The sequence below is a fragment of the Tachyglossus aculeatus genome, chromosome 4, assembly GCF_015852505.1.
Source record: "Tachyglossus aculeatus isolate mTacAcu1 chromosome 4, mTacAcu1.pri, whole genome shotgun sequence".
NCBI lineage: Eukaryota > Metazoa > Chordata > Mammalia > Monotremata > Tachyglossidae > Tachyglossus > Tachyglossus aculeatus.
The window spans coordinates 21,501,636-21,515,628 of NC_052069.1; the positions used below are offsets into that span (position 1 = coordinate 21,501,636).

Here is a 13,993-nt window from a genome sequence, read left to right on the forward strand (position 1 = left end):
GAGTACACTATAATGAGACTGTGAGCCCACTGTTGGGTAGGGACTGTCTTTACAAGTTTCCAACTTGTACTTCCCAAGCGCTTAGTACAGTGCTCTGCACACAGTAAGCACTCAATAAGTATGATTGATGATGATTGATGATGACAGACATATTCCCTGCTCACCACGAGAATGCTTTTGTGTTTATGTCATTCAATTGTTCGGTCAATCACAATTGTTATGCGAAAATATTTTTGCTATCTTCCAATTATAAGAAAAGCAGCATAACATAGTGAATATAGCACAGACCTGGGGGTCAGAAGGCCATGGGTTCTAATTCTGGCTCTGCACTTGTCTGCTGTGTGACCTTGGGCAAGTCACTTAACTACTCTGTGCCTCAGTTATCTCATCTGTAAACTGGAAATTGAAACTGTGAGCCCCATGTGGGACACAAGACTGTGTCCAACCCGATTTGCTTGTAGTCACCTCAGCACTTAGTACAGTGCCTGGCACATAGTAAGCACTTAACAAATGCCATAATTATTGTTATTGTAACATAGGATTATTGTGATGATGATGGCATTTATTAAGCGCTTACTATGTGGCAAGCACGGTTCTAAGTGCTAGGATAGATACAGGATAATCAGGTTGTCCCACGCAGGGCTCATAGTCTTATCCCCATTTTACAGATGGGGTAACTGAGACACAGATAAATTGTGACTTGTCCAAAGTCACACAGCTGATAAGTGGCAGATCTGGGATTAGAACCCACAACCTCTGATTCCCAAGCCTGTGCTCTTTCCACCGAACCATGCTGTGGGCAGGAAATATGTCACTTTACTGTTTTGTTATTCCTAAGTGCTTAGTACAGTGCATTTTACCCAGCAACTGCATAATCCTTCCACAGCTGTACTCCTCAGGCCCAGGCCAGAAAATTCAGAATCTCCCTAACTAGCTATTGAAACTGAAAGTATATTTTTGTCCTGTTTTGGATGGAATATGGCATATAAAAGAAAAAGGAAAAAGAAAAGCAGAGTAGTCACTACCTAACTAGTCCATAGACTGTGTAACAATATAACGAATATAACGTCTATTGGTTTGTGCTTAGAGAAGCAGCGTGGCTCAGTGGAAAGAGCACAGGCTTTGGAGTCAGAGGTCATGGGCTCAAGTCCCGGCTCCGCTAACTGTCAGCTGTGTGACTTTGGGCAAGTCAGTTCACTTCTCTGGGCTTCAGTTCCCTCATCTGTAAAATGGGGATTAAGACTGTGAGCCCCTCGTGGGACAACCTGATCACCTTGCAACCTTCTCAGCGCTTAGAATAGTGCTTTGCACATAGTAAGTGCTTAATAAATGCCATTATTATTATTATTATTATTATTAACGCAGAAACTCCTCACCCTGGGCTTCAAGGCTGTCCATCACCTCGCCCCCTCCTACCTCACCTCCCTTCTCTCCTTCTCCAGCCCACCCCGCACCCTCCGCTCCTCTGCCGCTAATCTCCTCACCCTACCTCGTTCTCGCCTGTCCCGCCATCGATCCCCGGCCCACGTCATCCCCCGGGCCTGGAATGCCCTCCCTCTGCCCATCCGCCAAGCTAGCTCTCTTCCTCCCTTCAAGGCCCTACTGAGAGCTCACCTCCTCCAGGAGGCCTTCCCAGACTGAGCCCCTTCCTTCCTCTCCCCCTCGTCCCCGTCTCCATCCCCCGTATCTTACCTCCTTCCCTTCCCCACAGCACCTGTATATATGTATATATGTTTGTACATATTTATTACTCTATTTATTTATTTTACTTGTACATATCTATTCTATTTATTTTATTTTGTTAGTATGTTTGGTTTTGTTCTCTGTCTCCCCCTTTTAAACTGTGAGCCCACTGCTGGGTAGGGACTGTCTTTATATGCTGCCAACTTGTACTTCCCAAGCGCTTAGTACAGTGCTCTGCACACAGTAAGTGCTCAATAAATCCGATTGATGATGATGATGATGAACGCGTTCCTCAAGTCAGTTTAGTTTTCTCATCTGTAAAGTGGGGATGAGATACCTTCTCTCCCTACTTTTTAGGGTGTGAGTTCCATTTGTGACGGAGAGTGTGTCTGTTTTGGTTATACTTGCCCTATTGTGCAACATAGTGCTTGGCAAGTAATAGATGCCTAGTAGGTAATTAGAGGTGAGTACATGAATGGAGCCATTTAAATTTACCAAGATGCGATAGCTGCCCTCTGCAGATGTCATGTAATATCAGTAGGAAGATCCTAGACCAGAACGATCATTACCGTGACTCCTTATTCCTTGGTCACAGGGCAGAAATAGCCCTACCTATCTTTACCTAAATCTGGATGGTGAATGTGTTCATTTTCAAGTATGCCACACAAATCTTATAAAATATATTGTCAATATTTGTGCCCGTTTTGCTCTTGCCTGGAGCATCGTTCCCCCAGACCTGTTTATTAATCGCCAAGGCTGTGACATTCCAGCGAACAGTTGTTCATAGCTGAAGAGATAATGTGGTAGATTCTCTGGGGTCCCAGGAAAAGTAACAGCAAGGATGAACCCATTGCCTGAGTAACCTTGCAGAGTCTGCCAGCAGAAATGTGGGATAATTAATAATGGCATTCATTAAGCGTTTACTATGTGCAATGCACTGTTCTAAGGACTGGGGAAGTTACAAGGCGATCAGGTTGTCCCACGGGGGGCTCACAGTCTTAATCACCATTTAACAGATGAGGTAACTGAGGCACAGAGAAGTTGACTTGCCCAAAGTCACACAGCTGACAATTGGCGGAGCCGGGATTTGAACCCATGACCTCTGACTCCAAAGCCCGGGCTCTTTCCACTGAGCCATGCTGCTTCTCTAATAGAAGCAGATTTTTCTAATAGAAGGATGGATTTTTCTTTCCTTGCTAAATATCTCCTTAGTTATATTTCTAAAAGATAGTGACAGCATTTTATAAAAATGGTAGTGTCCAATTTCCTTTATGGTTATGAGGCCTGAATCTAACTCTGAAGTCACAACTACTTAGAGAAGCAGCATGGCTCAGTGGAAAGAGCCTCGGCTTTGGAGTCAGAGGTCATGGGTTTGAATCCCGGCTCCGCCTCATGTCTGCTGTGTCACCTTGGGCAAGTCACTTAACTTCTCTGAGCCTCAGTTACCTCATCTGTAAAATGGGGATTGACTGTGAGCCCCACGTGGGAAACCTGATCTAGAGAAGCATCATGGCTCAGTGGAAAAGAGCCCGGGCTTTGGAGTCAGAGGTCATGGGTTCAAATCCCGGCTCCACCACTTGTCAGCTGTGTGACCTTGGGCAAATCACTTAACTTCTCTGTGCCTCAGTTCCCTCATCTGTAAAATGGGGATGAAGACTGTGAGCCCCCCGTGGGACAACCTGATCACCTTGTAACCTCCCCAGTACTTAGAACAGTGATTTGCACATAGTAAGCACTTAATAAATGCCATTATTATTATTATAAACTACTTCTAGAGCAGTTCTGGAAATTTCTTCATGAGTAGTTCTTCCAGTCGGACTTCATACCATGATCAGACAGGATTCCAAATTATGAAATCCTGGTACCTACACCACCAGAACTGAAACAGTGCTCATTATATCATCTCACATCTATTTTTATGGTATTTCTTAATAATAATAATAATAATAATAATAATGGCATTTATTAAGCACTTACTCTGTGCAAAGCACTGTTCTAAGCGCTGGGAAGGTTACAAGGTGATCAGGTTGTCCCACGGGGGGCTCACAGTCTTAATCCCCATTTTACAGATGAGTCCCAGAGAAGCTAAGTGACTTACCCAAAGTCACACACTTTATTGTCCTAAGGGCTGGTGTAGATGATCAGGTTGGATACAAGTCCCTGTCCCACATGGCGTTCACAGTCCAATAATAATAATAATAATAATGATGGCAAATATTAAGCACTTACTATGTGCAAAGCACTGTTCTAAGCGTGGGAAGGTTACAAGGTGAGCAGGTTGTCCCACGGGGGGCTCACAGTCTTAATCCCCATTTTACAGATGAGTCCCAGAGAAGCTAAGTGACTTACCCAAAGTCACACACTTTATTGTCCTAAGGGCTGGTGTAGATGATCAGGTTGGATACAAGTCCCTGTCCCACATGGCGTTCACAGTCCAATAATAATAATAATAATAATGATGGCAAATATTAAGCACTTACTATGTGCAAAGCACTGTTCTAAGCGTGGGAAGGTTACAAGGTGAGCAGGTTGTCCCACGGGGGGCTCACAGTGCTAATTTTAATCAGTCCAAGATGCGAGGAGGAGAATTTAATCCCCATTTTACAAATGAGGTACCTGAGACAGAGGGAAGTTAGGTGACTTGACCAAGGTCACACAGCATACAGGTGGCGGAACCAGAATTAAGACCCAGGAACTTCTGGCTCCCAGGTCTGTGCTCTTTTCACTAGGCCACATTTCTTCCCATGCTGCTTCATTGGTTGGGGTGTAGGAGAACAACGAGCAATAGACATGCTGGTTAGCTGAAATGGGGTAACCATAAAAAAAAAGGTGCACCTGAAAAACACTTCAAGGAAACAATGAAACAACATGTCAAACACTGTATTATATCAGTGGGTAACTGGGAGCAACAGCAGAGGATAATTTAGGTGTCATACATCAAGTAGAAATGCATTGTGGGGTTTTGTGTTTGTGTTTTTTAATGGTATTTGTTAAGTGCTTACTATGGGTCAAGCACAATTCTAAGGACTGGGGTACATTCAAGTCAAAATTGAACACAATCCTTGTCCCATTTGGGGCTCACAGTCAAGGAGGGAGAATAAGTATTGGGGAAGCAGCGTGGCTCAGTGGAAAGAGCCTCCTCCAGGAGGCCTTCCCAAACTGAGCCCCTTCCTTCCTCTCCCCCTCATCCCCCTCTCCATCCCCCCCATCTTACCTCCTTCCCTTCCCCATAGCACCTGTATATATGGATATGTGTTTGTACATATTTATTACTCTATTTATTTTACTTGTACATATCTATTGTATTTATTTTATTTTGTTAGTATGTTTGGTTTTGTTCTCCGTCTCCCCCTTTTAGACTGTGAGCCCACTGTTGGGTAGGGACTGTCTCCATGTGTTGCCAACTTGTACTTCCCAAGCACTTAGTACAGTGCTCTGCACACAGTAAGTGCTCAATAAATACGATTGATTGATTGATTGAAAGAGCCCGGGCTTTGGAGTCAGAAGTCATGGGTTCAAATCCTGACTCCGCCACTTGTCAGCTGTGCGACTTTGGGCAAGTCGCTTCACTTCTCTGGGACTCAGTTCCCTCATCTGTAAAATGGGGATTAAGACTGTGAGCCCCACCTGGGACAACCTGATGACCTTGTATCTACCCCAGCGCTTAGAACAGTGCTTGGCACATAGTGAGCGCTTAGGACAGTGCTCTGCACACAATAACCGCTCAATAATACGACTGAATGAATGAATTTATTTTACTTGTACTTATTTATTCTATTTATTTTATTTCGTTAATATGTTCTGTTTTGTTGTCTGCCTCTCTATGTGGCCAACTTGTACTTCCCAAGTGCTTAGTATGGTGCTCTGCACACAGAAAGCGCTCAATAAATGAGATTGAATGAATGAATAAATGCCATCATTATTATTATTATTATTATTGAATCCCCATTTTTCAGTTGAGGAATCTGAGGCCCAGAGAAGTGACTTGTCCAAGGTGGGAGATGGGATTAGAACCCAATTCCTCTAACTTCCAGGACCATGTTTTTTCCTGCTAGGCCACTCTGCTTCCAATATCAACCAGCCAACCAATCAATGGTATTTATTGAGCATTCACTGTGTGCTGGGCACTATACTAATTATTTAGGAGAGTACAATACAACAGAATTGTTAGTAATGTTCCCTACCCACAACGAATTTACAGTCTAGAGGATATGGAAATAAATGCAGTTCCACAGCAAAGGGAGATCATTACATACACTAAACACAAAAGGGATAGTCAATCATTCATAGATCTTATTAGCCACCTCCACATACCAGGATAAAACCTATCAGTGTTGTCAATTTTGATGCAAGGGACAGATGTAAAGATATAGTTATGGCTATATATCTATTTAGCGATAACAGTAGATATAGGTATGTATCGATATAGCTATAGAGTGAGGACAAAAATCATCCAATTCCATTTTCAGCATTTGTGAGAGCCCTCTTGTCCAAACTGAAAGTAAGAGAAATGGAAAGATTTGTGAAGGTGTGGAAGAAATACTTGAAATAGCTTTCTTAGTGACAGTGATGGAAACCACACTTCCTTCTCACCAGCAAGTCTATCCATTATGAAGTAAATCATCTCTTTTCCTTAGAAAAAAAGGAATTTTACCACACAAGCATTTAAAAACCCCTAGCCAGGGTTTTTTTTACATATTTCAATATGGGGAAAAAAAAATCACCAAAAGTATGGTAAAAGTCCATTGTCTATCAAGTATTTTCACTGTTACTTGCATTTCATCTTTTATTCCCATGTTTTGAGGACTACAGCTATTTTAATATAATCTCTTCCTGAATATTTTATTCAAAGCTTGATCTTTCCACAGATTCATTTGAAGTCCTTTTTAAATTTTTTTGTATATTTAATGACTCATATGGAGGAGTTCTCCTATTCTATTTATGGAACTAAAACTCAACCTAGTTCTTTCTTCTGGCCAAAGCTACTAATTGTTGTGGGGAATGCTATGGAAAGCTTAGTAGTGCTGCTTGGCTTGGACATTTGCAAGGGTACTATTAAACAAATAGATGGGCCCCAGAGTGCAGGTGATATATATAAATTAGTAAAGAAATATGCAAGAATAGGTCTTGTTCCAAATACTTCAAATTAGATAAGCACCAGAATGGAAGACAGGAGACCCAATATCTAAACCCAGCTCCATGACATTCCTGCTGAATGGCTTTGGGGGTAGTCACTTAAAGTCTCGGAGCTTCAGTTTCCTCACCTGTAAAATGGGGATAAAGTACCTTATTCTCCCCTTCCCTTCGACTAGGAGCTCCATGAGGGACCAAGATTGCACCCAATCTGATTATCTTGTATCTATCCCAGTGATTACCACAGTGCTTGGGATATAGAAGCAGCGTAGCCTGCTTTGGAAGCCAGGTAGGACCCGGGTTCGAATCCCAGCTCTGCCACTTGTCCGCTGTGACACGTTGGACAAGTCACTTCACTTCTCTGTGCCTCAGTTCCCTCATCTGTAAAATGGGGATTAAGATTTTAAACCTCATGTGGGACATGATTAGTCTGTGTCTGCCCCAGCACTTATTGCAGTGCCTGGCATGTAATAAACAAATACCATTTGAAAAAATGTAGAAGGCACTGAATATTGTTGTTGCTGTAATAAGCAGGTGATTGGGTGATAGACATTTTTGAATCCTAACAAAATCAGACTGAATTTTCTACAGGTTTACGCCTTAAATAAATTGGAGCCGGTATGAATGATAATGAGGGGTGGAAGAAAACTGGAGAGGCAGGTGGACAATTTGACGTGAATTTGGCATCCCTCTCCTATTGCTTTATCGGGAAAACTGGATGTGAGCAAAACCTATCCATCAAATTACTCTTTTGAGCTTTTATAAAATGAAATAGTCAAATTTCTTTGACACAAAATGAAATGATTTCACTCATCTTTTTCTGTACTCCAAAGGACAAAATAACGGGTGTTTTATGTGCAGTAAAAGCCATCAAAGTCTGTTTTGCAAGAGCCTAACTAGTTCAGAAACAGAGATCATGCAATGCTTTCTTTACTTTGGGCTAAAAGGAATGGAAAAAATAAAAGGACAGGTGTTGCCTAAATCGACTGTGTTAACCTCCCTGCCTCATAACCTTAAATGAAAGATGAACAGTCTTTTCTAAAAGCCAGCTCTAACAAAGTTTCCAAAATATATTTTTCATATTAATCATCATCACTATGTAATTCTGATCCTACTTTGAGAGAACTACCAGCCTGGAGAGTCTTTGAATTTTTAAAATAAAGATGACTGCCTCAATTTAAACTGGTGGTTCTTAAGCCTAGTTATTTACCCATGTGAAGAACCTTCCTTTGCTTGGTGGTTCTCAAAGTTTCTGAGCAAGCATCGTGTTGACATTTTAGGACTAAGAACTAATAAAAATTCTTATATTCCTGATACCATAAAAAGCATCACTTAGGAAGACTTAGGCCTGCACTCCAGTTGGCACAAATGCTAGAAGGAATAGATTGCCAAAAATATCCCATCTGGTTTCATATTATATTGGAAATGTAAGCTGCTGAAATTGCTTCGTGAGTTTGAATGATGTAAATTATCTTGTCTTTCTAGAGAGGTCAAAGGGCAAAGTGACTAGGGTCTGACATGCAGATGTTTGATAATACATTAGTAATACCTCCATGTCAGGTCAAGCAGTATTGGGTGGGCTGTGGTGTTCCAAGTGCTAGGGCAAGATAATCAGATCAGACACAGCCCATTCCAACATGGGGCTCACAATATAAAAGGTAGAGTAAGTTTGTTATCCCCGTTTTACAAATGAGGAAACTGAGGCCCAGAGGGGTTAAGTCACACAGTAGGCCAGAGGTAGTAATGGAGTAGAAACCAGGTCTCTCGACTTTCAGGTCTATGCTCTTTCCACTGGGCAACACTGCCTTAACTTCACTAATACCATGGTGTAATGGGTAGGTCTAGAAGTCAGAGGACTTAAGTTCAAGTGTGAGTTTGGCCCCGGTCCTACTGTGTGACTGTGGGAAAGTCTGTTAACCACTCTGTTCATCAGTTTTATCATCTGCAGAATGAGTATAATGCCTGGCTTTCTACCTGTTTTCCACGGTTGTCATGTTAGCAAAAGTGATAAAATACTGTGAGAGCATGCTGGGAATAAAATTGCTATACAAAACTGTGGTGTTATTCATATATGTTGACCAAGTGCCCATTGGGACCAGAGTTGGGGATAGTTTTACATCTGTCTCTCCATTAAACTGTAAGCTTCTGGTGGGCAAAAAAAATATAATTTCTTGGTTTTAATACTGTTCTTCCCAAGCCCTTCTTGCAGTGCACTCCTGTGTCTACCATCTTTGTTGTATCGTACACTCCCAAGTGCTTAGCACAGTACTCTCCACACAGTAAGCACTCAATAAATACCATTGGTTGATAGATTGTAGTAGTAGTAGCATGCTGAGAAGCAGCATGGTCTCACTGAAAGTAGACAGGCCTGGGAGACCGAGGACCTGGGTTCTAATCCTATCTCTGCCAGTTGTTTGTTGTGTGACCTTGGGCAAGTCACTTAACTTCTCTGTGCCTCAGTTTCCTCAACAGTTAAATGGGGATTCAATACCTAACCTGTTCTCCCTCCTATTTAGACTGTGAGCCCCATGTGGGCCAGGCATAATGTCTGACCTGATTAACTTCATTCATTTAATAATATTTATTGAGCACTTACTGTGTGCAAAGCACTGTACCAAGGGCCTGGGAGTGTACAATATTTGTATCTTCCTCCACACTTAGAACAGTGCTCGACACACAGTAAGCATTTAATGAATGCCAAAATAAACTGCTGTGGGACCTTGGGCAGGTCACTTGACTGTCTGTACCTTAATTAAGCCATCTGTTAAATGGGGATTAAGACTGTGAGCCCTATGTGAGTGGGGATTGTATTCAACCTGATTATCTTGAATCTGCCCCAGAGTGTAGTGCAGTGCCTGGAACATAGTAAGTGCTTAACAAATACCATTAAGAAATGATAATGATGATGATAATAATAATAATGATGATCATGTATTGAGTGCTGACTTTGGTGCATTGTACTAAACAATTGGGAAGTTCAGAATAGAGAAGTGGCAGGTTCTCTTCCCCTAAGGAGCTTACACTCTAATGGAGAGACAAATATAAAAATATGTTATTACTATGAACAGATCCTGTGGGTCTGAAGAGTGCAATTCTGCATACTCCGGATTTGAAATAGTAGCAGCCTTCTCGATATGAAGACAGAATACATTCTGTTCCATTTATTTCCCATTTTTTTTTCAACTTTTAAAAACATGAAAGGCTCCTTGGCCTATATACAAAATTGGTCCAATTACATGTTTTGGAAAAAGCAGAACCATTATACATTAGTCTTCCTAATCTATTTACTACCTGCCTCCTCAGCTTCTTCCTGGTTTATGAAAAGGGCAGCGCATCCCCTCTGCCTTGAAAACCAGATGGATTAGATGAAGTCTTCAAGTGGCCATGAATCTGCCATTTTTATTTTGAAAAGAGAAAACAAATGACAATCAGTCGAAGTGCTCATTTTGAAAAGACCAGCCCTGTTTTCCTGAGTGTAACCCAGGGAAGACCTCTCAGGGTCTCTGCTTGGCTTTTTATTTTGGGCTGAGGGAAACATTGTCATTATTGTTGTTATTAGCACTTACTGTGTATTAGGCACTAAATTCTGAGAGAGATAGAAGTTAATCAGGTCAGACACAATCTGTGTCCCACATGGGATTCACAGTGTAAATATGAGGAGAACCAGCAATTGGAGCCCCATTTTACAGATTAGGAAGCTGAGGCACAGAGAAGTTAAATGACTTGCCCAAGGCCACACAGCAGAAAAGGGGCAGAGTCGGGATTAAACCCCAGATCCTCCGACTCCCGGGCCTGCAGCCTGCACTGTTTTCACTAGGCCACACTGCTCCTCATGGCCTATTGGCTATACATGATGGGGAAAATGACCTTTTACTTTTTTTATTAGTTTTCACCAGTAGAGCCTTGTTAATTCTAAAGAACTCTATCCAGGAGGTAGTATCATCTATTTAGGTTCCTGAAAATAACTAATCTTTGCTTTTTTAAACAAAGCCTAATTGCCTGAAAACAATTACTATTTTAAGGACTCTACTCCAGTAGCACAATCTATAGTCATTTCTTCTAGAATGTGGTGGATATATTCTTGAGGTATCTAATGTTATGGGAAAATATCATTATAGTGTCAGTAGATGCTATGGGAATTAATGGATTAGAGAGTAGGAATGTGGTGTGAAGTGACCACCTGGACTGACAGTTTTTTTATACCAATTCTACATTATTCATTCATTCGTTCATTCAATCGTATTTATTGAGCGCTTACTGTGTGCAGAGCACTGTACTAAGCACTTGGGAAGTACAATTCAGCAATAAAACGAGACAATCCCTGCCCATGCCAGGCTTACAGACTAGAAGGGGGAAGACAGACATCAAAACAAATTAACAAGCATCAATATAAATAAATAGAATTCTAGATATATACTCATCAAAACAAGTAAACAGGCATCAATACAAGTAAATATAATTATTCAATCATATTTATTGAGTGCTTACTGTGCACAGAGCACTGTATTAAGTGTTTAATTTTATGATGATGATGATGGCATTTATTGAGCGCTTACTATGTGCAAAGCAATTATATAATAATGATGGTATTTCTTAAACTCTTACTATGTGCAAAGCACTGTTCTAAGCACTGGGCATTGTTCTAATTACAGCCATATGCACATATACATAAGTGTTGTGGGGTGGGCAGAGACAGGGAAGAGCAAAGGGAACGAGTCGAGGTGACGCGGAAGGGAAGGGGAGCTGAGGTAAAGAGGGGCTTAATCTGGGAATGCCTCTTGGAGGAGGTGAGCCTTCAGTAGGGCTTTGAAGTGGGGAAGAGTGATTGATTGGTGGATTTGAGGAGGGAGGGCATTCCAAGCCAGAGGTAGGATATGGACCAGGGGTCGACGGCGGGACAAGCGAGATGGAGGCGCAGTGAGAAGGTTAGCACCAGAGGAGCGACGTGTGCGGGCTGGGCTGTAGAAAGAGAGAAGAGAGGTGAGGTAAGAAGGGGCAAGGTGATGGAGAGCTTTGAAGCCAATAGTGAGGAGTTTTTGTTCACCCTATTCACCTTAGTGCTTGCATTTGCTCCCTGTAGTCACCCCTCCCTCAGCACCACACCACTTATGTACATAGCAGTAATTTATTTATATTAATGTCTGCTTCCCCCGCTAGATGGTAAGCTCACTGTCAACAGGGAACGTGTCTACCAAGTCTGTTACATTGTATTCTTCCAAGCTCTTAGTGCAGTGCTCTGCACCCAGTAAGCACTTAGTAAATGCAGTTGATTGATTGGTTAATATATTAAATATTGGAAACTTCAAAAACCCCCACAAAAGTGTGTATGGTACAGTGCAGTAGGGCTGACTCAGATGCTATGAAATGTAACAGCATCATGCCTTGACTAACATAAGCATACAGACAGCCTTTTCTTCTTCCACCGAATTTACTTGATCCAATTTATGAATTGTGTGATATTAGAATAGATTTGTGGTGTGGGAATAGCATTTCTAATTGTATAACGGAGACCCATATTACTATAGAATGACCATATTTTAAAGCATCATATATTCCTTTCTTTTCCATTCAGAATGAAATGTGAATTTACCTTTGATTCCACTGTCATTTAGTCACATAGATATGAGAATTGAGAATCGAGGTTTGCCGAATAGTCATCTAATTGGTTGTTGTTTTTTGTTGCAGCAATTGTTCAACTGTCAAGCGCTACGCAAACTGAGTATACCTGACAATGACCTTTCAAGTCTGCCAACTACCATTGCTAGCCTCGTTAATCTAAAAGAACTCGACATCAGTAAAAACGGTAAGACTGGAATCTCTGAGTGGTTTGAAATCTGGCACTTAAGTATTTAAAGATTGCAGTCAGTATTACATTTTTCCCTTAGAAACCAACTTTTTGGGTTCCCTTAGTAGACCAAACTTCATCCTCTTTGGAAAAGAAAGAAAATTGAGATTATTCAACAAACCAAGAGTGTGTATTTTCTACAGAGGCCTGGAGGGTCCTTTTTGTTTGGCACATAGTAAGCACTTAACAAATACCATCATTATTATATTATTATTACCAAAGCCATTTTAAACTGTCTTCACTCCCTGTTTCCCAGCAGGAATTAGGCCTGATTTCTTGCTCAACAGTTTCTGCAAACAGCTCTTCAAAATACACAAATTTTCTCAAATTCTACATGGCGACGAAATCAGCTCCAGCTGGATGACATTTACTGTTGCTCGGTAGCCCCTTCAGGCCAGTGTATCTCCATGTTGAGAGTGTGTTTGGTCATTTAGCCGTATTTATTGAGCGCTTAATGCTTACCATGTGAAGAGCACTGTTTTCAGCACTTGGGAGAGTACAATACAACAATGAATTCCCTGCCCCCAAGGATCTTACAGTCTAGAGAATGGTAATTGCTGGTTCCAAGGAGTAACTTAGATCTCCATGTGAGCTAAGCTGAAAGGAACCATCAAGGGAGAAGAGGAAGAGATATGTGTGGGTGGTCTGGCATCAGTTTTCAGTAAACTCAAACAGGCATAGTGTAGGCAAATACACATGCCACACTTTGTGCCCAAAGTTATGCTAACCCTCCGCTAGATACAGATTGAACAGTCAGTATCATGATTATCAATAGGCTCCATTGTGGATAAATACCCAAGCACCATTCCAAGTAGGAATCCATTTATTAGATTCCCTACTATTTATAATAGCATAAATAATATAGCGGAAAGCAGCGTGGCCTAGTGGATAAAGCATGGGCCTGAGAGTCAGAGTACCTGGGTTTTAATGCTGTTCTGCCACTTTTCTAGTGTGTGACCTTGGACAAGTCACTTCACTTCTCTGTGCCTCAGTTACCTTTTCTGCAAAATGGGGGATTAAGACGTTGAACCCTATCACAGATAGGGATTGTGTCCAACCTGATTATCTTGTTTCTACCTCAGCATTTAGTACTGTGCCTGGCACATAGTAAGTGCTTAACAAATACCATAAAAAATACATGTTCTAACACGAGGCTAAATAACTTCATAAGTGCTAGAGTTGGCTGATGAGATGATAGTACTCTGACACTGGGAAATGAATTTGGGAAGGCTTGAAGGAGGAGGTAGAATTTTAGAAAAGATCTGAATGTTGCAAGTGTTTTGATCTGTCTGATGAGAGGAGGGAGAAAGTTCCAGTTTCGGGGAGCCATCG

At 41.5% G+C, this 13,993-nt stretch overlaps 1 protein-coding gene across 2 annotated transcripts in view; it reads left to right on the plus strand.

Moving 5' to 3' along the window:
• LRRC7 (leucine rich repeat containing 7) overlaps positions 1–13,993 on the plus strand; it is a 439,503-nt gene that overhangs the window by 91,611 nt on the left and 333,899 nt on the right. For both annotated transcript variants that reach the window (XM_038744743.1, XM_038744744.1), the window contains exon 3: positions 12,502–12,619. In XM_038744743.1, the coding sequence (XP_038600671.1) occupies positions 12,502–12,619 (118 nt within the window). The remainder of the gene's footprint in view (positions 1–12,501; positions 12,620–13,993) is intronic.